Source organism: Entelurus aequoreus, linkage group LG07 (assembly GCF_033978785.1).
Source record: "Entelurus aequoreus isolate RoL-2023_Sb linkage group LG07, RoL_Eaeq_v1.1, whole genome shotgun sequence".
NCBI lineage: Eukaryota > Metazoa > Chordata > Actinopteri > Syngnathiformes > Syngnathidae > Entelurus > Entelurus aequoreus.
Window position 1 is genome coordinate 55130667 of NC_084737.1, and position 26544 is coordinate 55157210.

The window sequence follows — 26544 nt, forward strand, 5'->3', positions numbered from 1 at the left end:
TCATCGCAGGGCCGACACAGATAGACAGCCACCTCATCGCAGGGCCGACACAGATAGACAGACAACATTCACACTCACACTCACACACTAGGGCCAATTTTTAGTGTTGCCAATCAACCTATCCCCAGGTGCATGTCTTTGGAAGTGGGAGGAAGCCGGAGTACCCGGAGGGAACCCACGCAGTCACAGGGAGAACATGCAAACTCCACACAGAAAGATCCCGAGCCCGGGATTGAACCCAAGACTACTCAGGACTTTCGTATTGTGAGGCAGACGCACTAACCATCAACTGGATTTATTTTGTTTGTGTGGTACTTACTGTCCCACTCTACCCCATCAATGCAAAATTGCTGCGGCTTTGCACCAACGTCAAGAAAAAATAGAAGCCCTACATATTTTTGTGGCGATCCACAACGCAGGCGGTGGAATTTGACACATTGACTAGAATGTTAACATATCAGGTCTGACGCTGTGCCAAAGCACAGCCATGAGACATCCAGTAGAAATCTAGGGTAAGAATTAATACCAAAATGATATCTAAAATAACGCAGAAGTTAGTCACACTGTACATAGAGCACATGAAGTAGATATCAGATACAGGAATAAAAAAATTTAATATAAAAATTAAATGAAACTAATGAAAAATAATACATTCTTTACTTGTATTCCTGCGGTTGTCTTGCACAATTGAAGAAGCATTGCTAGTGAGCGAGAGACAAGCTAATTGGGAGGAAGAAGTCTCAATAAGTTATCGGTAAGTTATCACTATTTTATAGGAGCAGATTCTTTCACGTGGAACCAATGTTGATTTCTTACTATGTATAATTTCACTTCACTTTCACCTTACTTAGTTACTTAGAGTCTGCCTAATGCTTGGGAAACCTTATGAAGGGAAAAAAGTGATGTCTTTTGTCAGTGCAGTAACCATGTATTCTTCCGCCACATGCATGTAACTAGTTCTCTTTTTGTACCTTATCAATTTATGGGACTGCATTGTAATATAAAACTTGGTAGCACAGGTTGCGCCTGTATTATACTTTGAAAGATGTTTAGCCTGTTCATAAATTCTGATGTATTTCAAGAAAAGATCATTTTATTTGTAACTCCTGTGTCCTCAGATCTCAGTGCGCAGCACAGACTACGATCGTACCCTGATGAGCGCCGAGGCCAACCTTGCAGGTGATACCACCTGTTTGCTCTCTTCTCTGCTTGTCAGGGTTTTAATGGGTGCCAGGATTAACAATAGTGTATGAATACAAGTCTAAAATGTAGAAAACATTCTTAGAAGTTTAGGACAAAATTAATCAAATACAGGTTGCAATAACAAACCTGTTCATCAAACTTACATTTGTTTAATGCCATCATGGGAATGAATGTCATCAATTTCGCATCCTCAAAATTATTCTCTGACGAAACAGTTGGAATAGAAATCAAATACAGGTTGCAATAACAAACTTGTTCATTAAACTTACATTTGTTTAATGCCATCATGGGAATGAATGTCATCAATTTCACATCCTCAAAATATGGCTCCCTCTGACAAACGCTGGAAAGTAAAAATAATAAAATGTGTTGAATAGTAAAAACTATGAATAGAAATAAAGGATAACATACGAATAGAACCTATGAAGATAAAAATAACTATACAGTAAATATATAATAAATAAATAGAACTAAATAACACCTTACATAACTAATAAGATTAAAAATGTAAAGTACGAATGACTTCAATACAATTAATAAATATTAGGTAAGCGCCAAATCAAAAAGGTGGGTCTTAAGCCTGCTCTTAAAAACATGAAGGTTCTCAGCAGCCCTGAGGTCCTCTGGCAAGCTGTTCCATAGATGGCGGCCATAATAGTGGAAAGATGCAATCCCGTGACTTTGTGTCCTGAGTTTTGGAATAATTAGGAGATGAGAGACCTTCTAAATACTTTTTTAACTTTATTAGCCCTCTAAACATTAAATAACACCAATAATGTCACCTTTACATTTGCTCCACCCAATATAGTAGCCTTGAGTTTGTTCTACTGTAGATTACTGTACTCACCAGTAGCCCGATGGATCCTCCTAGTATCATTGCTCTGGCCCTCGCCCGGCCACTAAAACACAGCCACTATGTGAGAATACTTTGTCACATCCTGGGTAATTCCTCTAAGTTAGAACTTTGCTGAAACCACAGGCATGTGTTGTTCTGCAGAAAACATGGTCAACTGGGCAGTTTCAGCTAAGATAGCCGCGGCCATTAGTGGTGTTGTTAGCATTGCGTGTCCTGCATTGCCATTCCACATCGCTCACCAATCTCATGTGGAGCTGTTACTGATGTTGAAGATGAAGTGCATCCTTTAATCAACAGAGTTCATCTCCAATTGGCATTGCCCGAACAGCTGCTAATATCTGATGGCAGTCTTGTTAGCGTGAAGTGGTGTACGGCATCCCGCTGTTGCTGACGTCAAAGGCTCACCAATGTGGAGATGTATTATTGGAAAGGCAGGAGTAAGACATAAATAAGACTTCATTTAACACTAAATTTAGGCTCAGAATATGCAATATATAGTGAAGCCGCAATATTTGAAGCGTCATATGGTGAGACTTGAGGACAAAAAATGTATTAGCCCCCTATAGGAATACTTCTCAAAAATTCTGCCAAAGTTTGCAATATTGTTAACATTCTTTATAGCAATTGTTAAATGACATGACCTTATTTTGGTAAATTTTCAAATGTAAAATACATTTAAAAAAATGTTCACAATTATTTAAGTTTGTTCTTTAGAAACACACCTGTAGATTCAGTTAGGTCTGAATAAAGGCATTGAATACAAATAAAAGCTTTACAGATTCAGAGCATGATTACAAATGGTGGGTTTTGGCATGAGTCTTGAAGATGGACAGGTTAGTGTCGTTAGGTTAGTGTTATTGCCCCAGGTCCGGTGCTTACCCATTGAGGGTGGGGACAGGAGGTTGGCATCAGAGGAGTGGAGGGGATGGTTTGTAGTTTTGAGTTTTGAGAACATTTATTGCGCAGAACCATAAGCTATACAACACAATGTTGCAAATAGATTACAAGTACATTTAATTCCTAGCTACAGAGACTTGAGGAAAAGGCATCAACATTTGTTTATTTCTTCATTCCAAAAGGTACAAAAGTATTTTTTTTATATCCAAGACATAACTGGAAACATTTCTGCTTTGTTTACACAAAAAATATACTTTGAATTAGGTAAATATTAAGTAATACTAACCTTTATTTATCCTGGAAAGTCCCATTATGATTAAGAATCTCTTTTTCAAAGGAGTCCTGCTACAAACATTTATACACCATTGTGGGTGGCACAAGGAACAAGGAGGGTGATGTACTTTGCCCAAGGACACAACAGCAGTGGCTAGAATATCGTAAGCTGGATTTGTACCAGGAACCCTGAAGTTTCTGGGCAACCACTCTACTTTAGCCTAGCCTCCTTATGGCTGCTTTAAATAAAGACTTTTTTTTCAGACAAAACTCGAAAATGCAACCTGGAGCATTTTTCTGTGGCTGAAAATCTGATGGATCACTAATTATGACCACATCAAGTGTTTTTCACATTACATATCGAAAAAAACTTTACATATTATATTATATATATATTATAGTGCATGAAAAATGAGGAAGAGAGATACAATATCTGTATGCATGTATAAGGTGTGCATGTATGAAGTTCATTTTTTCCTGTAGGGCTCTATCCCCCGACTGATCAGCAGGTCTTCTCACCAAACTTAAAGTGGCAGCCCATCCCCGTGCACACGGTGCCAAAAAGTGAAGAGAAGGTATGCAAATAGATATATTTTATCTTTGAATGGGATTCATCAGTGAATTTTTTCTTCATCTTTTCCAGCTGCTGTCCTTTCCCCTTGAAGATTGCCCTCGCTACAAAATCCTAATGGATGAGACCGAACACACAGAAGAATTTATTAACGTTACATCTGCTAACAAGGTTCGGTCATTTTAATGAAACATGTTCTGCTTATGTTGACATGTGTTGTAGTATTGTTAAGACTGTGTGCACGAAAGCCTTAATGTCATTGTAGACAAGACATAATAAACAAATTAGCACAGCAGTTCTGTTAGATCAGGGGTGACCATTACATCGATTGCGAGCTACCGGTCGATCTCAAGGCAATAAAAAAATAGACATCATTACCTATCATCAATCTTCACTATGATGTCTTGATTGACATACATGGCGACTGAGGGTTTTGTGAAATGACCGCTGGTGTGGTGTGAGTTTAGTTTGAAGAAAAAATGGCAGGCAGGAACTGGAGAAGCACTTTTTATCTCAACAGATTCTCTCTCTTCCACTCCTGTCAAGAATCGAAAAACAAACCACACAGTTCCTGTCTTCACGGTAAAAGTGCTGTTCCATCCTGCCTATGCTACCAAAATCAGGGTCTTGGAAAATACCTTACGCAAGCTAATGAGTTAGCCTCCAATGTATTTCTTTGAAAGGGTATACAACTATAGGAGTTGGACAAAGCATAAGTTAATAACCTACCACTTTAATGTATGGAAATGGGAGGAGGAATATTTTAATCCTACACAATGTCAATTAGAAGTTGTTGAATTTATCAGCAAATACTAGTGTACATCCTGTCTGATTCCAATCTATGCAAGTCATCAGAGTAAGGTAATGTAAAAAACACATGCAATGGGAGCTTATGCAGTAAAGCAATGCAAGGTAACAACATATAGTATTTTCTCCAAGAAACGGAATCTATAAGCACTCAGCATTTATGTAATTGTATTAAACACCTTTAACATCATGTACTGCATCCTCAGTGAGTAATAATAGCAAACTTTAAAAGACTCTTCAGCACACGGACGACACACAACTTGAGCAGGGAGAAGAAAATGGATCCATAAACAAACCTTTTCCACACAATTAGCAACTGTCCCTTTCACGCGGAGGAACAGTATTATACGCACATAAAAACAGGAAATAGGCTATCAATAATGCACTTTACAGCAAGAGCCCGGATTTGAACCGCAGTGGTGTTTTGTTATTGGACTTTTGTGCTCGTCACAGATTGTCCATGACAAACACAAAGTTCAAACATAAGGGTGTCCATATGTGCACTTGGCACCAAACCCTAGGCCGCAGTTCCATGAGCGACTTTGTAGTTGAGTCATCGGATTTGCGGTCTCATGTTTTGGACACTCAGAACAGTCCTTCACACTCACTGTCTTCCTTCCTTCCCAGTTATACTACTGAGTAAGACAGGATGTTTTGGTTGGGGTTCACTGTGACACTTGCTACGCCAACTATATGCATGCATGCTTGTAACTCAAATATTTGCTTGGAACTAAAAGCATAATTAGTTGAGAGACAGTTCTTACCTTAAAACACTCTTAGGTTGGGGCACTCTTACGTTAAGGTACTACTGTACTGCATTTATATACTGAGTTAAAAGACAAAAAAAAATGCACAAATAAAGGAAACCATGTCAAAACAAACAAAAATCATTATCACAGGTAAATGTACAAACATTGGATAGTTTAAATTTTGATTACATCAACAACTGCTTATGTCGACATAAATGATTTCATGTAATAAGATGAATAATTTTTAGTGTGATTACAAATAATATTTTGTTATTCTTTGCTTCAGGACATAATAGAGCTGGTGAGAAGTAAGACAGGACTGAATAAGACAAATGTGGAGTCGGTGTGGAGTGTGTATGACACACTCTTCTGTGAGGTGAACACACACAAAGACAATTCACGGTTTTGTTTTGTGCTTTTCTATGGCTCTCCCTAATGAATGGTGTTTGTGTTTGTCTGGTTTTAGTCCCGTCATAACATGTCAGCTCCTGATTGGGTGACCCCGTCAGTCATGGAAAAGCTCCGGTTTCTCAAAGATTTTGGATTCAGGGTAAGAAAAAATACTCCTTGTGTGATTTGGAGTACTTTTTGAAGCCAACTATTATTTATTTAGCTACTTTGCAATCTTCTCAGGTTATATTTGGTGTCTACAAACAGCAGGAGAAGAGTCGGCTGCAGGGAGGTGTGTATTCATTCCAATATAATCATATTTAATTAATTAATGCAATCTAATTAATGTTAAAGGTGAACTTCACTTTTTTTTGGAATTTTGCCTATTGTTCACAATCATTATGAGAGACATGTCGACGGATGTATTTTCTTAAATGCATTCTAACTTGTTCTAAACTAGTTTGCTTACAAAGGAGCCAACGGGAGGTCCTCTATTCTGCCCATAAAACCCCAAAATTACCCATCCAAAAACCACCGACATAACTCCATTCACACTTCGCGACTTGAATATTAACCCAGTTTTAGTGATATTGTTGTTATAATAGAAGTTGTACTGTATGAAATGCAGAATACCACTATATTGAAGTGTTATGTATATAATAATATTATTGTGTATTCAACAAGCACACTTCTTTTCTTCAGGGCTCTTATTAGGTGAAATAGTGAAGAATATTTCCAAAGCGGCCAATTCCAAGCAAACGCACCATCTGAAACTGATGATGCTTTCAGCGGTGAGATAGCTTTATACTTTCTCACAATATTCAAATAAGCGTGTTAAAATGTGTGTGTGTTGTGTGTCAGCATGACACAACTGTTGCAGCCCTGCAGGCCAGCCTGAATGTCTTCAATGGCAGACAGCCGCCATACGCTTCCTGTCACATGATCGAGCTGTACAAGGATGAGAACGGGTAAACAAAGCACACACACACACCCAAACACTCTCCTACCATGACTGTGTGTTTGCTTCCAGGTCTCTGTCGGTATCCATGTTTTACCGGAATGACAGCACAGTTGCACCTTACGCTGTTCAGCTGCCAGACTGCGCCATTGACTGCCCCCTAGAGGACTTTGTGAAACTTACACAACTCTCCATTTCCAATGACCGAGACAAAGAATGCCAAGTACCTTCAAGTGGCAGCAATAAAGGTACAAAAACCTCCCAATAACTTTTGATGCTATATTATACTTATACCAGTAAACATTATACTGAGATGTAAGTAGAGTAGTACCTGAACTTACAAGCTCAATTGGTTACATGACGGAGCCTGTTACTTACAAATCAGTGCCGCCCGAATCAATTTAATTGATGCTTGGACCCCAAAAAAGCACAATTTTAACATGTAACATGCTTTTTGAAAAAGAAAAATATTTATGAGAGAATAATTTTTTTTTTTAAACATAACAATAGTGAATATATGCTACTAACACTTTTATGTTGTAATGTAATAATAATCTACAGCATTTCTTTGGAGAGTCGACTTTTAAAGTATCTCCTTCCAGCTGCTTCCCCTACAAACACACTATCAGCAGCTTTTCCATATTTAATGAGTAAATGTTCGTCGTTTTGATATTATTTAAACATTCTTGCCTAGCAATGAAGCAAAGTCGACTACATGCTCTGTCATGTTTTTAACTATTTAATTTTCATATTCATTCTATATCATGTACTTTTTCTCATCACTGTCCTTCACACTCACTTTCTTCTTTACCACAGTTTGAAAAAGTAAGTTATGGCCATCTCTAACTGTAAATAAGACCAGATGTTTTGGGTGGAATTTCCGTGGTTCACTATTGCGTTCACTACAACATCTAATGGCAGGGATTGCTTGCATCTTAAAGGGGACCTAACCAAATGTTCTTACCTATTGGTTCTAGTTGTTGTGTATTTGGGAACTGCATAAGCCCTGAAAATTTGTAATCAAACAATTGAGGCATAGCGAATATACTATATTTTTAAAACAATCTTACCTTCTTTCATTCTTGTTCCAAACGAGCCGTTTTGAATTTTCCCCATTTGTGACGTTTCCCCATTTGTGACATCCGGGGATATCTCCATACATGGTAGAGATTTACCTGAAGAGCTTTGCGCGAGTCCGCCATTGTATTCTGACATTGTAGTCAATAAGCTTTCTTTTTCTCTATCCTCTTATTGTGTGGCAGACTGGCTCGTACATGCACATGCATCCTCCATTTCTAATACAAAGTAGCATATGGTTGTAACTTATATCTGTCAGTAGACTTGCTATGAAAGCGCCAAAATCTACAACATGGCTGACAGGTGGGAAAACACTGTCGAAGTGGAGGTACGTAAATAAGACCGCCCACAAAACAGCACATCCTAAAGAGATTGTCAGAAAGCGTCTGTAAAATATTATCTATGCAAAATTTGGATCAAAGAACCGCTATTACATGTTATGTGGACCACAAGGAAGTGTTTTAAATGTAAAAAAAAAACCCACCTCTTATCTTAAAACACTCTTAATCTGGGGACACTCTAATGTTGAGGTACCACTGTATACAGTTATGCTAGTAATAGTATTTGATTCCTGCTGATTTAGTAAGTTCACATACTTTCTACCCAACACTTATTTGAATCAATTTAATCCAAACTCATTGATTTAATGTTGTTTTTTTACATTCTGTTCAAATAAATGTAATAAAAAATGTACTGTTCATATAGTTGTACTTACTATCAATGAATATCCTTTACTAAACCACGTAGAAACTCATTGAGATTAAAATCTATTTTCCAAGAGGGCAGCAAGACAAAGTTACAGAAATACATATACGATCAACAAAAACAGCAGCAGTCACACACCACAATTAACAAAATAAATTAGTTACATATATCAACATAAAAACGATAGGTCAAACAATGTATAACATGTTTCAGTAAAAACAACTTAAAAACAAGTATGATGCCCAATAGAAACATTTTCTCCATCCTTTAAAATGGCCTGAAATTCCCCCAAAGTGATCAGCTAATGTAACCTCAGATGCTTCTGTAACTTATTTCATGATCATGAAGCAACATACCTGAAAGCTGTTTTTCCAAGATTTTTGTTGGCTCTAGGAACAAGCATTCTAAGTATGTCCTGCGACCTTAAGTGTAGCTACACATAAAATAACACAAATAATACAAAATTATATGCACTTGGATACCGCAGCTTTCTGCCAGGCCTTACATCTCAATAGTAAAAAATAATTTTAAAAAATCCTAAATGTAGACCTGGCCTGGGCAATTATTTTGACTATGGGGGCCAAATTTAGAGAATATCTATTTTTAGGAACACAAATACAAAACCTCACAATAATAACTGATTGAATGCCAAAAACAATAATGACAGACCGCCTTAAAAAATGGAATGGAATTTTATTTTTTTTTACTGAATGAGACACCCAGAATGCACAAGAAAATGAAGGATGTGGGATTTACAATATTAACTATGAATGATAAAACACTGAATATTGACAACATATGAACGTCACACCCCCTCTCGATAGACACATTTTACAATCAAGCGAAACGCAACAAAAATGCAACAAACACAACGAAATATGAACGCGAAGGGTAAAAAATAAACCCACCTACAATCTGATATGTCTGATCCAATCCAATCCAATCCACTTTATTTATACAGCACATTTACACGACAAGAATGTTTCCAAAGTGCTACACAGCCATGTTAAAAACAATATTAAAAACAATATTATGCTACACCAATGACTGAATAAAAACAAAGAATAAATGAATAGAAAACCAATACAGAGACAATATAAAAAATAAATATGATTAAAAACGATTGTAAAGGGTAAAACCAATTAAAACAGTAAAATAGACATCAAAATGTATAAAAAAAACAAAAAAAACCACAGAGGACAACAGAGGACAGAAGACCACACAACTCACGTAGTGTTAAAAGCCAAAGAATAAAAGTGGGTCTTAAGACGAGACTTAAAACACTCCACTGTGGAAGCAGTTTGAACATGGAGGGGCAGAGTGTTCCAGAGTTTAGGGCCGACCACAGAGAAGGCCCTGTCTCCCCTGGTTTTAAGTCTCGTCCTGGGCACCACGAGCTGGAGCTGGCTCTCGGACCTGAGAGCGCGCGCAGGCGTGTAAATTTGGATGAGGTCCGAGATATACTGAGGTGCCAGTCCATGTAAAGCTTTAAAAACAAACAGCAAGGAATTAAAATCAATTCTAAAATGAACAGGGAGCCAGTGCAAACTCCGAAGAATTCTGATATATCACTAAGCTTTAGAACTTTGTTGTAAAAATCTCCTTCCGCGTCTGTCCCTGACACCACATTTCAGGCTGGCCACTCTGGAAACACTCTGTGGAAACGCTTCCCACCCACACTGCTTGGTGCCTTGTCTGAGCTGCTGTGACTTAGATTACCATAGTAAATAGTATATCATGCAAAAGCGCAGATTCCAACCATTTAAATACTTTGTATAGTTCAAGACTTACGGTCATTTGAAAACATCACTGCACATCATAATGGCAGCTACAGTTTCCATCTTAAAGATCTAAAAATATCTTAATTTGCCCAGGTCTGATCTAGACAATGATCCAGATCACCTCCAAAATCTAAGCATGTGTTCCTTATTTCATTTCCAACATGTCCTTAAGGTCAAATCAACATCCACCCAGAACTGTGGGTAATTTATTGTTGGTGTCTGGTCCTTCCATCAGAGGTAATCATCACCCTGGCAGTGTCGGGCTGCTTGCTGCTGCTCCTCGTCATCGTCCTCTTCGTTTCCATCGTACGCCACAAGGAGCCGTTGAGCAATCAGGGATATCACCACGTCATCAACCAGGATGCAGGTGAGGAGTCCTGACAAGAGGGTGGTGTCGTCAATCGCAGACGAAGCAGCTCCTCGTCATGGGACCACAGCAATGAAGATGAACTTTGACCTCTTGAAGCCTCCATCAAATCAGTGATTTAGTGTCTAAATACTTGTTGGTTTAGACAAGCTTTTAAAGAAGTGTGCAATTTTTCACACTTTTTTGTGTTTAGGTCGGCACATTTCTGATTGGAATGGGAGCTGACGTGGTGCACAGGAAGTTAGTGTTTTAATGTTAGGAGCAGTAAGAAAGGTTTATCTGGTCAGGTTACATTTTTAAATGTGTCAATTATGTGTTCAGTTTAGTGCAATGTTGTCTACCATCATGCCTTCAATATTTTCTCATGTTTAAGTCACTCTGTTTGCCACAAAATCAAAGTGCTGAGTGACACAAATCTAGCGAGCATGTCCAAGTGAAAGTAGCACATCTGATTTTTACTCCACTTTATGTCATCTGATTGTTTTTATTGTAATTTTAACATAAATGTGATGCACCTTTTTGTTGGATGTCATCACTGGAACAGCAGTGAGATCTTCTTCTAGCTTTGTTTTAACTTGAAAGAATCCATAAAAAAAACAACTTTCAAATAGGTTAATTTAGTTTAATAACCCTAAATCACCATAGGAAACATTTGGGAGTGGTTGTCATGTGAAAGTCATATGACTATCTCAGGATACTGCCCAAAATGACAGTGTCAGGTAGAGTAAACAAGCTCATTTACAAAAGTTTAGTTAGTTTTTTTTAACCATTAAAGCTCATTTTAAATACTTTTTAAAATGTAATACTTTAATAGGGTGTCTAACATTACAGTTCAACTTTTCTTACTGGATTAATTTAATAAATTACAGTACTAGAACGAGCTTTGGAAAATACCGCTTTCAAGCTTTTAGCCTCAAATTGCCATTGAAAGTGACATAACACATTTGTTCCAATAGTGAAATTGATAGGACCATCAATAAATAGCTCTGACTTCTAGCTCAGTTGTGACAAACAGAAAGAAAAGTATGATCCAAATAAATTCAATCCTGTGATGTCAATGAAAACATTTGAATTGTCCCATTTTGTGAGTTGTACTCGATTGCAATTTCAACTTGCTAAATTATGAAATGAATTAAACATTGACATGCACAAGTTTTCTTTCTTTGAATTCTGCCTTCACGCTTGAATTGCTCAATTCCAACAGCACTGTGCCCTTTTTTCAATTCGTGACATGAGTGACGTGTCTGTCATGCTGCTTAAATTCAGTACGGTTCTGTTCAAAAGAGGATTTTATCACACTTGTTCTTCAAAAAAAGATGACTTTTCACACGTTTATGTTTTTTTCTGCACGTTACTTTGACAGGAAAACAACTTTTTCATTGAAAACAAGTTGGCATTTTTTTTACCTGCCAAAACAAGACAATTTGTGTGAAATTCTGAATGAAAAATGTGGGACAATTGTTATGACGTTTAGAGAAATGGGGGTTGAAGGGATATATCAATAGAAAGTTTTGCACTGGAAAATGTTTAATTTAAAGCAGATTTTGGAGAAAGACATTCTGAATGGTTTATATCAGGGATATACAACCAAATTGTTTTGTAGCCACATTTCCAGAAAGCTAAGGGCCGAGGGGGCGAGGGCAGACTTCCTTCCCTCTTCACTATTTATCTTATTTTGTAGACCCCGGAGAACCATTTGATTTTGGTCTACAACATTTATTTTGTCAGAATTACAGCAGCACTCTGCCGTTTTTTAAAGGACCTGCAAAAAAACTAGTCAAAGATTTTTTGTATGACAGCACTGGAGTGTTTTTAAGAATCTGCAAAAATGTAAAGTTTTTTTTTAACTGAACTCACAGCTCAAATGATGAAAAAGAGAGGACCTAAAATGAAGCCTTGAGGAACACTACTAGGATAACTGAAGAAGTTGAGCAAATGACTACTGACTCCATCTAAAGTAAACAAGCTACAGCAATAACTTGGTTACATAAAATCACATTATGAAAAACAACTAACTGCTAAAAAAGAGAGGACTTAAAGGGGTGCCTTGAGGAATGCCTCACTTGAGTAAATCCCAAATGTGGACCTTTGTGTTGGCTAGCACGGTTAAAATGTCAATGCAAGGATCTGTCAATGTGCTTAAAGTGGTCCAAGTTCCTCAATACAACAGAAGCAATCTAGTTTTTAGGAATTTGCTGCAAAAATGTTGTTCTACCAAGTTTTGAACTGTCATTCTTGGCCTGAATTCTGCTACTGGTTGAATGTCTCTGGTTTAAAGGATTTCATGTTGAAATAGTTTGAGAATTTTTTTTATCAATAAAGGAAAATTGTAGACTTAGGAGAAAGTGGAATTGTTGATTTGAAAGTCCTGAAAGTTTTATTTTCAGTGGGAATTTTCTGTAACGTGTCCGGCATTTTCCAAATTATTTCAATGTGCACAGGTTGAAATCAGTTAAGAATGTGGAAACATTGTCCATTCGTTTTCAATTTAAAAAAATGGTTACATTGTGGGAACTTTGAGAGTTGGAAACTTGCAATCTGAATGGGTTGAGCAATGTGGAAAATTGTAAGTCTGAGGTTGGAAAATGTTGAATTCTGGGAAAAAGGGTGAATATTCTTAATTGCAGGGAAATAAATACCTTGAATATGTTCATGATGGAAGATTTTTTTGTAGAAGGTACTGTATCTTGAGTTTGACAAACATGGAATTTTGTGGAAAAACATTGGGAATTTTGGGGATGTGTAAAGTCTGAATAAGGGAAAGGTTTTGCTTGGAATCACTTAAGAAATATGCAACTTGTAAAAAATGTTAATTTAATTTTATTTAGAATGTTGTTTAATGTGGAAAATGTTTGTAGGTGGATTTTTTTAATCCTGAACATTTTATGCTGAAATATTGACATATGTGAGAAACTGGAATTCTAAGATTGAAAAATGCAGAATTGGGAAACATTGCTTGAATGAAACGAAGATTTTTTATTTATTTTGGAAGTAGTTGAGCATCAAAAAACAGTTCAGAATAAGAATAATGAAGAGGATTGTTTCAGAATAATGTGTGAACAATTGAGTGTGTAAATGTTTTTATTGTGTGAATAATGCAGTATGTGAATGTGAATAATGAATTGTGTTAATGAGATTCAACATGCACATAAGAGTTCATTTAAATGTTAGAAGTTTGTGGACTAAAATGTTTATGATGTTTGTTTTTGCAGATGTACATCATTTACCATGAAATATTTTCATTCTGTAATTTGGGGCTACTTGTCACGCTTCAACAGCTCATGCAAAAAGTGAGCAAGGGTCCATATATAACAATTTAAGTGTGTGTCTGCGGTGGCACATTTTATACATTATTGTATATGACGTTAAAAGCAGTTATATATGTGATAACATTTAAAAAAAACTATTAGCTTGGTGTTAGCTGTGTAATATAATATACAATTAATACATTTTATTTTTGCAATATGCTCTTGAAATCAGACTGGGGCAACAGTTCATTTGTCAGCAGGACACCCTACACCTACAGTAAGCATCATGTTTGTAGGAAACCAATCACCGTTCATCACCAGGCCAATACCATCCCTACAGTGAAGCATGGTGGTGGCAGCATCATGCTGTGGGGATGTGTTTCAGCGACAGGAAAAGGGAGACTAGTCGGGATAAAGGGAAAGATGAATGCAGCAATGTAGAGAGACATCCTGGCTGAAAACCTGCTCCGGAGCGCTCTGGAAATCTGGGGGAGACGGTTCATCTTTCAGCAGAACAAGGACCCTAAGCACACAGCCAAGATATCAAAGGAATGGCTTCAGGACAACTCTGTAAATGTCCCTGAGTGGCCCAGACTTGAATCCGATTGAACACCTCTGGAGACATCTGAAAATGGCTGTGCATCGGCACTTCAGGATTATGGCATCGTATTCAAAAAGACTTGAGGCTGTAATTGCTGCCAAAGCTGCATCAACAAAGTATTGAGCTAAGGCTGTGAATATTTCAGTACAAGTGATTTTATTAGTTCTTTATTTTTTTTATAAATTTGCGGATTTTCTAAAAAAAAAAAAAAAAAAAAACTTTCACATTGTAATTATAGGTCTGTAGAATTTTTAGGACCAACATTTTTTTTTCTTCCATTTTGGAATAAGGCTGTATGTAACATGACAAAACGTGGAAAAAGTGAAGCTCTGTGAATACTTTCCTGTACAGCGGGACAATAGCAAATCAAGCTGCGGGCTGAAAATGACCCCCGGATCACACAAGCAAAAGACACATTAAAGGCCCGCCCACTCTTACATCTGATTGGCTACTAGATTTAGCACACATTCTTTGAAAAAAGGGGTCTTGACCCCAAAACATATGAACAATAATGATGAGAACACAACATAATCAAATACAATTCTCAAGACAGTAAAACTGATGAAAATATGTGTATAAAAGTTCAGATCACACACGTCACATGACAGACACACTTTTAACTTGGAAACATGCAAATATCTTGTGCAAACATACTGTACATTCCTAAAGGAATAACAGTATGACATATGACATGTCTCAATCTCATACTCATTATCCTAAGTGATGTATCATACTATGACGATCATACAAGTGCAAAAAGTTGCAGCAAAGTTTTTTTTGTTTTTTTTTTACTTTTTTGGCCTATAGTATCCAACCTGTGGACTAACAATCGTATTCCTGATTTCTAGTACAACGACTAACGCTTTTACCACACAAATACTTTCTATTGTTGTACTGCTATGATATTTGAAACTACTCTGGTAAAATAAGTATTTGATCTTTGTTGATTGACTTAGTTTAACCAACACTACAGTATTTTTATGGTAGATTTATTGACATAGAGAGACAGAATATACAACATAGAAAATTAATTTTACATATGATTTTGTGTTTGGAATAAATACGTATTTGACCACCTACCAAGTAACAAGTATTTTGTAATGAAAATTTGGGCCTAAAGTTTGCCCTGTTTTTCATTCGCCATCATGGTTGTCATACAGGCACACATTGTGGGTAACAAACTCGTCCATTTGCCCGCAGAATGGAGTCCAAACAGCTGGTGACCCCATCTCTGTACTTTTTTTTTGTAATAAAGTATGACTGCAAAATAACCCAAAATGGGGCCGAAGAAAGTTGCGGGTGCCAATACTTTGGTAAAAGGTGGTGAGAAACACTACTGAATACAAGAAAGAACTTGTAGCAAAAGTGGCCTCACTTCCTCTCCACTTAGTTTCAGGTCTTCAATAAAGGTAAACGTGATGTTAGAGATTGCAATGTAAAACTGTAATAATTCTCAATAAAATTAATAGATTAATTCAAGTTTATATGGGAACAATTGCTTCGGTTTTTTAACATTTTGGAACGGATTACTAAAAAAAACGGAGGTACTCGGCGCCTAATTTCAACTCAGAATGTTTGTAGAATTGACCTCACAAACACTTTCTACTATTCAAACCTTAACATGTGCAAGATCAAAAATACATTTTCCTCCAATACAAATTAATTTACAAATTTTAGTCAATGTTAATTTTTACGATCTGTCTCTCTGTAAAAACACATCTAACATAAAAACACTGTAATGTTCTTAGTAAATCACCAGGGGGATTAAATATTTATGACGACTGTATTTCACACTGTTACAGATAACATTCAGTCATAATGTGAAGCTTGCTTGCATGTTGTATGTATGTCAGCTATGAAAGAGATATATCATCTTTTTTTTTTGCTACTTTAGCTAAAACACTCACTGTGATAACTGATTGCATAATTACACAGCTTTTTCAAATCTAATATTAAAACTTTGCAAGTTACCATTTTAATCTTATCTTGCTTGAAAATAAAGGATATTTGAGTGTGCATCTACAGTAGGTACATATAATGTAGACGGGTGATGTTGCTATGAAAGTAAACATTGTACTGTAATGAAAGGTGCGATATCGTACAGTACATATCACATGTACATAGTAAAAGTTTTAGTGGTAGAGGAATGATACTTCTGCTAAGAGTTAGTTATTAGCTTTAGTGTTTTGTTTGATCAAATGATTCATGACATATGCTGCTCTCTGACTACTTGCTTGTTTTACACATTTAACTGTTTGTGCTTTGATTTGTCTTTTTTTAAGTTGTTTTGTTAAGCTTTTAGCTGAACTTCCTATAGGGTGCATATATGCATTATATATGTTTATATTTAAATTTACATATATTTTATAATATATATATATATATATACACATATACATGCATATATCTATAGATTTATATACATACATATATATGTGTTTATATACATATATATGTATATATGTATAAATATATATATTATATATATAAAATATATGTATATTTAAATATAAACATATGTATATATATATTTATACACATATATATATGTACATATATATATATATTTATACACATACACATATATATATATTTATACACATATGTATATATATATATATACACACACATATATACATATATATATTTATATATATATACATATATATATACATATATATATATATATATGTATATATATATATATATATATATACATATATATATATATATACATATATATATATATATATATATATATATATATATATATATATATATATATATATACACACACATATATACATACATACATACATATATATATATATATATATATATATATATATATATATATATATATATATATATATATATATATATATATATATATATATATATATATATATATATATATATATATATATATATATATATATATATATATATTCATGGAACCAGGAGGAAATTTTCTAACCTGTAACCTGTTTGGAAAAAGTTTCATTATAATTATTATACCAAATAATAAGTTGCCAGAAATCGGTTTGAATTGACAATGGTGTTGAATCGAGAATTGATTCTAACTCAAATCGTCACCCAAGGACTCTGAATCGGATTGAATCGTTAGGTTCCCAAAGCTTCACACCACTAATGTGTATATTGACACAATAATTATAATTATAATTTGTACCTAATAAAATATGAGTGAAAATTCTTCTCATCACAGGTTGACTGTCACATTGTGGATTGTTAGTTTCTTTCCAAAACATTAAAACAATGACTGCACTATAAGAAAAGACAAAAAGCTGCTACGTGTTTTTGGTGCTAAGGGCTGGTCCACAACTTGTGACTTGTTTTGGAGCAAATATTTCTCCATCATTGGGTGTGGAAATGTTGTTGGGTTTTACGTGTGCGGGGTGGAGTAGTGATAACTGTGGTGGTGGTGAGTACTTTGCGGGGTGGAGTAATAGTTGTGGTGGTGGTGCTGGGCACTCTGGACGTTGCCGGAAGCGAAGAGAAGGGGGGCTGTGGAGGTGGGCGGCGGCCGGGTGGACACCAGAGTCCCGTTGTGCTGGATAGAACCGTACCAGCTGGACGCACAACCGGGCTGCACGTTGGAGGGGAGCAGGCTGAGAGTGAAAATAGACAATCAAAATTAACATTTTATTCAAAGTCAGTGATTTTATTTTTAGCGCTACATGACCACAATTTTCCGATCCATTGATTATAAATGAAATATTTTCATTGCTTAAGTAGAAAATTCACGTATACATCTTTGTAACTAGGTTTTTAAAAATTACGAGAACCCTCCAGACATGAAATATCACCCTTTAGCCACCTTAACACTCTTTTAATCCAATATAGTAATGCTGCATGAGGCTGAGCCAATCAGTGGCGACAATACTGAACAGCGTGATCTGACGGCTTTGGTCTCATCTAGTGGCCAACTATACTGTAGTACTGATATATTTACTTTGTACACATTTCTATCCTTGAAAATGTTTCATTTAGACCAAACGTATGGAACAGGTTTTATCCGGCCCGCGAGATGAGTTTGCGGAATTTTTGAATGAAAGAAATTGCTGTTCTAAATGTGTCAACTAGATGTCGCAATAGCAATTATTTGTATCTTTGTAGATGATGCTACATATGTAAAAAAAATAAAATAAACCACATGATATTAGTGCACCAGTTGAGGAAAATGAACAAACTACATAAATAACATCCTGTCATTTGAAAATGAGCACCAATGAGTTGACTGATGAACATTATCACATCATTTATTCAGAAAGTATAAACAACGACAAATAAAGATAGAATACTATTAACAACATTATGATTTGTACATTTTCAGCATGTGCTTGTTCTATTTTTAAACAAAGAAAACAATCTGAAGTTGTCTTTATTTTTAAGTTATCGTGCCGTGAATTTACCAGTCCGGCCCACTTGGGAGTAGATTTTTCTCCATGTGGCCCCCGATCTAAAATGAGTTTGACACCCCTGATTTAGACCCATGAAATTGTACAAAATGCTTTCCAAAAAAATCTGCGATGTGGTAAAGCGTGATGTGGCGAGAGACAACTTATATCTTTCATATAAGTCTACACATGAAATATACATTTACATGTCATTTCTGTCCACATGATTATAATTGATCATCTGTTCTCTGTATCGCACGTGGAGGAGCGATCACATTCCTTAAAACAGTGATCCGTGACCCCCTTTTGAGTTTTTTTAACACCTCTTTTAAGTGAACGATAAGAACAAATTCGGAGTCACAAATTATTTTTAATCGCGCAAACCTAATAAATAACAATATTGTGCAAAAGTTATTAAACTTTATTTCAGTTACAACAAAAAACACCAGTTAAAGGCTGAGTACGTCTTTTAGTAAATTTTTTGTTCAAGCTTTACCAGGAGTTTACATTTCTCAGGTTTTTATTACCTGTAAACTGTAATCATCAAAATGATAATATTTGTGGTGAATTATATTTATATAGCGCTTTTCTCTAGTGACTCAAAGTGCTTTTACATAGTGAAACCCAATATCTAAGTTACATTTACACCAGTGTGGGTGGCACTGGGAGCAGGTGGGTAAAGTGTCTTGCCCAAGGACACAACGGCAGTGACTAGGATGGCGGAAGCGGGGTTCGAACCTGGAACCCTCAAGTTGCCGGCACGGCCTCTCTACCAACCAAACTATACCACCTCATTCTTAGAGCAGTGATAGGCTAGTCATAAAAGCTGGATGATGATTCTGTAGTCAAACTGCACTAAATGATATCTTTATTTTCACTTTGTGCGTTATTTTGAAGTCTTTCTATTGTGAAAGTTTGTGTGTGTGTGTGTGTGTGTGTGTGTGTGTGTGTGTGTGTGTGTGTGTGTGTGTGTGTGTGTGTGTGTGTGTGTGTGTGTGTGTGTGTGTGTGCGTGCGCACCTGGCCCGATCGCCCCTGCTGTTGAAGCTTCTGGGCAGGTCGTCATCGCTGTCAAAATAAGAGTCCCTGGAGCCGAAAGTGTGGCTGTTGATCAGTCCTGCAGAAACCTGAACCACATGAAGTTTTCTTAAAGCATCCCAGGAGGCACCACTCTTCCATACAAGTGCAAACAATTACTACTCAAAGTATGCATTTGTGTCAAATATTCAGACTCACTAATTGAACAAGAAGAGAATAATTAGGTCAAATAAGAACACATTTCTTCCCACTGGAGAGTTCGGCAAGCTTGTCTTTTACAAATAATTACTTTCAAGCTCTCTTTTGTACCGATGCAACATTTATAAATGAGACTTTATGCCAACATTATTGACTAACAATATCCTCCTGCATAACTACACACATACATACACACACACATATATATATATATATATATGCATGTATGTATGTATGTACAGTAAGTATGTATGATGTATGTGTGTGTGTGTATATATATATATATATATATATATATATATATATATATATATATATATATATATATATATATATATATATATATATATATATATATATATATACACACACATTGTCTTTATATTCCAGCGAGTTAATCCGCTTTGTCATTTAACATCAATTAACATTGATGTTCATCAACATTTAAAGGCCTACTGAAATGAATTTTTTTTTATTTAAACGGGGATAGCAGATCTATTCTATGTGTCATACTTGATCATTTCGCGATATTGCCATATTTTTGCTGAAAGGATTTAGTATAGAACAACGACGATAAAGATCGCAACTTTTGGTATCTGATAAAAAAAGGCTTGCCCCTACCGGAAGTAGCGTGACGTAGTCAATTGAACATATACGCAAAGTTCCCTATTGTTTATAATGATGGCCACATGAAGTGAGAGAGATTCGGACCGAGAAAGCGACGATTTCCCCATTAATTTGAGCGAGGATGAAAGATTTTTAAATGAGGAAAGTGCAAGTGAAGGACTAGTGGGGAGTGGAAGATGCTGTGAGAGCCGGGGGTGACCTGATATTCAGCTGGAAATGACTAAAACAGTAAATAAACACAAGACATATATATACTCTATTAGCCACAACACAACCAGGCTTATATTTAATATGCCACAAATTAATCCCGCATAAAAACACCTAGGTGTTTGTTATGCTAGCTGCTAGCTACTAGCTCGAGCTAGTTATAGCTCGAGCGGGTAATATGGACGGGATCCTGTATATATAACCCGCCAATACAATTCAAACACCTGCACAACACACACAATCACTCAGCCCAAACAACCGTTCACCTAACCCAAGGTTCATAAAGCTTATATATTTAATCAAAGTTACGTACATGACACGCACGTACGGGCAAGCAATCAAATGTTTGGAAGCGCGCGGGTGGGACCTGATATTCAGCTGGGAATGACTACAACAGTAAATAAACACAAGACATATATATACTCTATTAGCCACAACACAACCAGGCTTATATTTAATATGCCACAAATTAATCCCGCATAAAAACACCTAGGTGTTTGTTATGCTAGCTCCTAGCTCCTAGCTACTAGCTACTAGCTCGAGCTAGTTATAGCTCGAGCGGGTAATATGGACGGGATCCCGTATATATAACCCGCCAATACAATTCAAACACCTGCATAACACACACACTCACTCAGCCCAAACAACCGTTCACCTAACCCAAGGTTCATAAAGCTCATATATTTAATCAAAGTTACGTACATGACACGCACGTACGGGCAAGCAATCAAATATTTGGAAGCGCGCGGGTGGGACCTGATATTCAGCTGGGAATGACTACAACAATAAATAAACACAAGACATATATATACTCTATTAGCCACAACACAACCAGGCTTATATTTAATATGCCACAAATTAATCCTAATGCTAGCTCCTAGCTCCTAGCTACTAGCTCGAGCTAGTTATAGCAAGCGATCAAATGTTTGGAAGCGCAGCTGTGTACTCACGTTATCGCAACTGTGTATCCAAATCAAAGTCCTCCTGGTAAGAGTCTCTGTTGTCCGAGTTCTTCCATCTTGACTGCATCTTTCGGGAATGTAAACAAAGAAGCGCCGGCTGTGTACGTGTTGTTGCTGACTTCCCTCGCAAAATAGACACTTCGCACCGACAACTTTCTTCTTTGCTTGCTCAGCTTCTTTCTCCATAATGCAATGAACAAATTGCAACAGATTCACCAACACAGATGTCCAGAATACTGTGGAATAATGAGATGAAAACAGAGCTATTTCGTATTGACTTCAATGGTGTCCGAATACTTCCGTTTCAATGATTGACGTCACGCGCATACGTCAACCCTCAGAGGCGTTTCGAACCGGAAGTTTAGCGGGAAATTTAAAATGTCACTTTATAAGTTAACCCGGCCGTATTGGCATGTGTTCCAATGTTAAGATTTCATCATTGATATATAAACTATCAGACTGCGTGGTCGGTAGTAGTGGCTTTCAGTAGGCCTTTAACATTATCACGTTATCGATGGGAAAATTCATTTTTAGACAATATGATTTGCCTGAGCGGCTAGGAGACACAGAGAGTAACAAGCGGTATAAAATGGATTAGAAAGGAAAGATAACATTTAAAATTTAAAAAAAAAAAAAAATAATAATAATAATTAAAACACTTTTTTTTTTACTTGGGACTTCCCGTGGGCCGGATTTTGGATGCTGGGGGGCCGGATCCGGCCCGCGGTCCATAGTTTGGGGACCCCTGCTCTAGACCCTTCAATTAAAGTACCCTTCCTTAAAGGGGAACCACAATTTTTTGGAATTTTGCCCATCAATCACAATCCCTAAGTAATATGAAAGGAGGCGCTTTTAAAGCTTTAACAGCCGTTCGGTTGCAGAAGAAGGGTGGTGACGGTGAGAAAACTGTGCCATCAAGTGGCCATCATGTCTTTGAAAGACCAACATAAGCCTAACTTTTCCTTCTGGATGATCCATCATGGAATATTTGTCCATTTGTTGAGGTGGACAAAATTATGTTTTTTGTAACCTTTTGGTTTTGAAGGTACGCACGTATTATAACCTTCCATCAATTTCCTACCGCTTGTCCCTCTATTTCTTTATTAAATTTGAAACTTACATTTTATATTTATATTTTACTTACACGATGTTGGGCATTTTTACAGAAAATTATTTTCTCAAACAATTATTTTCTCCATTTAATGTACAGTACAGGCCAAAAGTTTGGACACACCTTCTCATTCATAGGGTTTTCTTTATTTTCATGACTATTTACATTGTAGATTGTCACTGAAGGCATCAAAACTATGAATTAACACTTGTGGAGTTATGTACTTAACAAAAAAAGGTGAAATAACTGAAAACGTGTTTTATATTCTAGTTCCTTGAAAATAGCCACCCTTTGCTCTGATTACTGTTTTGCACACTCTTGGCATTCTCTTGATGAGCTTCAAGAGGTAGTCACCTGAAAGGGTTTTCACTTCACAGGTGTCATAAATTTGATGTCTTCAGTGACAATCTACAATGTAAATAGTCATGAAAATAAAGAAAACGCATTGAATGAGAAGGTGTGTCCAAACTTTTGGCCTGTACTGTATATTGATGTATACTGTATATATATATACATGGACTTTACCAGGTCGTAGGCTGGCCTTTGGACTCGGAAGAAAAACACCATCAAGCTGGTTGGCAGCAACTCCCAAAAGAACAATATGATCCCAAACACAATGTACGTCTTTGCACTCATCTTCCGCATGTCAGCCTGCAAAACACGCACACACACACACACACACACACACACACACACACACACACACACACACACACACACACACACACACACACACACACACACACACACACACACACACACACACACACACACACACACACACACACACACACACACACACACACACACACACACACACACACACACATTCTTAATGTGCAATTTGGTGCTGATTTACTTTGTGAAAAGGTCTGTACTCAAATTGGGTTTGTTGCATGGTTTATGACAAGTGTCATTTTTTTTTTTTGACAGGCTGCCAACAGTCTCACTGGAGGCTCCAAGCATCTAAAATAGGGATTCTCAAACTGTGGTACGTGTACTACTAGTGGTACGCCAAAGACTCACTTAATTAACCTCTAAAGGCCTGAGTGGCCACATGCGTGGACAGCACCTTTTAGCTCTTATTTCCAAAATTGTCTACACTACTGAATTGGGGTCTTATGTGGACACTTATACTGCTATCTGGTGGTGTCAAAAGAGTATAACATACTATGGAATTTGGAAAAAAAAAGTGTAAAAATAAGAATTAGCATGCCACTAAACATGAAATAAACTTTTGTTACTTATGGACTAAGTACATCATATAAAAAGATGATTCTTAGTTTTTATTCTAATTAGGGTCCAATAAGCCCAAATAGCAAAGAGAAAGAAAAAAAAGCATGTAACAAACAGCTTGGGCCTTAAGAGGTTAAAGTCTTTTGTTTTTTCTTAATTTCAAACACCGTGTCACTATTCAAACTGTGTATAATGTTAAAGTAGCCAAAACTATTAAATAAACTTGTTCAATAAAACCTTGGCCTTGTTTATAATGAAAACTTAGGCCTACTATGCTACTGTATTTTCATGTTGGTCATTCTGGTAGCACTTGTAGAGTCAGGTTTTTTCTGAGTGTATCCTTCCAAACTATGTACTAGTGTACATGAAGTATCAGTAAATATTCACCTGGTCAGATCGATCTTACCACATGATGTATTAGTGTGTGTGAAGTATCAGTGAATATTCACCTGATCAGAAACATTGCACCAAATGTAGTTGCAGAGATCAGGTCTGTCCAGCAGAAACAGCGCCACCACCAGGTTGTAACAAGCTCTAGACGTGTAGATCAGAATAACCATGGCTCCAATGGCTGTGGCTTGACATACTGACGTCCCCTGAAAAACACAAGAATGTGAGTGTGAATGTTGTCTGTCTATCTGTGTTGGCCCTGCGATGAGGTGGCGACTTGTCCAGGGTGTACCCCGCCTTCCGCCCGATTGTAGCTGAGATAGGCTCCAGCGCCCCCCGCTACCCCGAAGGGAATAAGCGGTAGAAAATGGATGGATGGATGGATGGAGTTAGATAAGAGCGCCTGTTCCTTTCTTTTGCACTTTGGACAAATGTTTTCTTCTTAACTTTGTAAGAACATTTGTCGCTTCCACAGTGCTGAAATATTTGAACAAACTCCAAAATCAAGTAGAACGTCACAGGACACTTTAAAGTGGGAGAGTTAAAAGTTTGACACCCTACTGATTTAGTACGTTTACAAAGATATGAACACCACATCATTTTTATGGCAGAACAGAGACACAATGTAAATCTCTGTATTACCACGGGCAAGACCAAAGAACTGCCAAAGAACCTTGGATTGTAGACCTACACAAAACTGGAGTGAACTACAGTGGCTCATGCGGTAGAGCAGGCCGTCCAGTAACTGAAGGATTCCTGGTTTGGATCGTGCCTCCTCCATCCCATTGACTGCTGTTTTTCCACCTTGCCTCCAGTGCAGCTCCAAGTATTACAACTACAAATACACTACTGATGTTCAACATTTTGGCTAAAAGTACTTCCTTTTAGCTGTGCATATGACAACACTCTTTAATTACTTTGTGATTATTTGATGATTTTTATTTGCCTTCTTGTAATTGTATGCATCTGTAAAACACTATGAATTGCCTTGCGTACAAATTGTGCTATATAAATAAACTTACCTTGCCTACAAGTACACTATGAAAGTACTACAACTACCAGAAACTACAGGTACACGACTAAAGTATTACAACTATAAGAAACTGAAGGTATACTACTAAAGTACAACAACAACAAGAAACTAAAAGTACACACACACACACACACTACAAGAAAACTACAATTACATATCTACACGTACTAGAACTACAAGAAAGTAAAAGTACACTAATGTGCTGAAGTACGACAACTACAAGAAAATACACGTACTCTAATACATGTCAAGAACTATACGATCTTAATGATTGAAAACAATATTTAGTACGCCAAGTTCTAAATCACCTTTTGTATTATAAACGGTCTCTTCCATTCAAACCAAGACCAAAGCGGCCACGTGAAAAAGCTAATTGTATTTAAACGACATATCATATTTTTATTTAGCAAAAGGGTGGTGTGGCTCAGATGGAAGAGCGGTCCTCCAGAAACTTTTTGGTATGAATCCAGATTCCGCCTCGTCTCTGCCGTTGTGTCCTTGCACCCACTTTGGTCCCAGTCCACCCACACTGATGTATGGATGTGAATAAATATTTGGAGTAGGACTCACTTGAAAACTATTCTGAATCTCAATTGGACTTTTCTGGGTAAATAAAGGATTAAGAGAAAAAAAACGAAAAGGTATAATAACTTACATTTGTCACTTTTTGCAAATTGAGATCAAATACTTATGTCACTCAAATTTATGAACTTGATTTATTGTGATTTTTTTACATGGTGTCTGTTGTTAATCTGTGGAAATAAAGTTCCCATAAAAATGATGCATTATAACTGTATTTTCCCCACTGCATATGCAGTATATTTTATATACTGTACACACAT

At 36.6% G+C, this 26544-nt stretch overlaps 2 protein-coding genes across 5 annotated transcripts in view; one reads left to right on the top strand and one right to left on the bottom strand.

The window, feature by feature from the left end:
- Window positions 1-13057, top strand: part of acp2 (acid phosphatase 2, lysosomal) — a 62655-nt gene extending 49598 nt beyond the window's left edge. The window contains exons 4-13 of one of the 3 annotated variants that reach the window (XM_062054000.1): window positions 1119-1179; window positions 3713-3804; window positions 3873-3971; window positions 5643-5732; window positions 5823-5906; window positions 5990-6038; window positions 6449-6537; window positions 6608-6714; window positions 6777-6952; window positions 10440-13056. In XM_062054000.1, coding sequence (XP_061909984.1) covers window positions 1119-1179; window positions 3713-3804; window positions 3873-3971; window positions 5643-5732; window positions 5823-5906; window positions 5990-6038; window positions 6449-6537; window positions 6608-6714; window positions 6777-6952; window positions 10440-10648 — 1056 coding nt within the window. In that variant the 3' untranslated portion in view covers window positions 10649-13056. Of the gene's footprint in view, window positions 1-1118; window positions 1180-3712; window positions 3805-3872; window positions 3972-5642; window positions 5733-5822; window positions 5907-5989; window positions 6039-6448; window positions 6538-6607; window positions 6715-6776; window positions 6953-10439 lie in introns of all 3 variants that reach the window. The other 2 variants (XM_062054001.1, XM_062054002.1) reach the window with 2 other exon arrangements.
- Window positions 13058-17439: 4382 nt separating this feature from the next.
- gpr137c (G protein-coupled receptor 137c) overlaps window positions 17440-26544 on the bottom strand; it is a 28233-nt gene continuing 19128 nt past the window's right edge. The window contains exons 5-8 of one of the 2 annotated variants that reach the window (XM_062054003.1): window positions 24729-24875; window positions 23569-23694; window positions 19921-20027; window positions 17440-18112 (exon numbers count right to left, since the gene is read on the bottom strand). In XM_062054003.1, the coding sequence (XP_061909987.1) occupies window positions 17887-18112; window positions 19921-20027; window positions 23569-23694; window positions 24729-24875 (606 nt within the window). In that variant the 3' untranslated portion in view covers window positions 17440-17886. The remainder of the gene's footprint in view (window positions 18113-19920; window positions 20028-23568; window positions 23695-24728; window positions 24876-26544) is intronic. The other variant, XM_062054004.1, reaches the window with a different exon arrangement.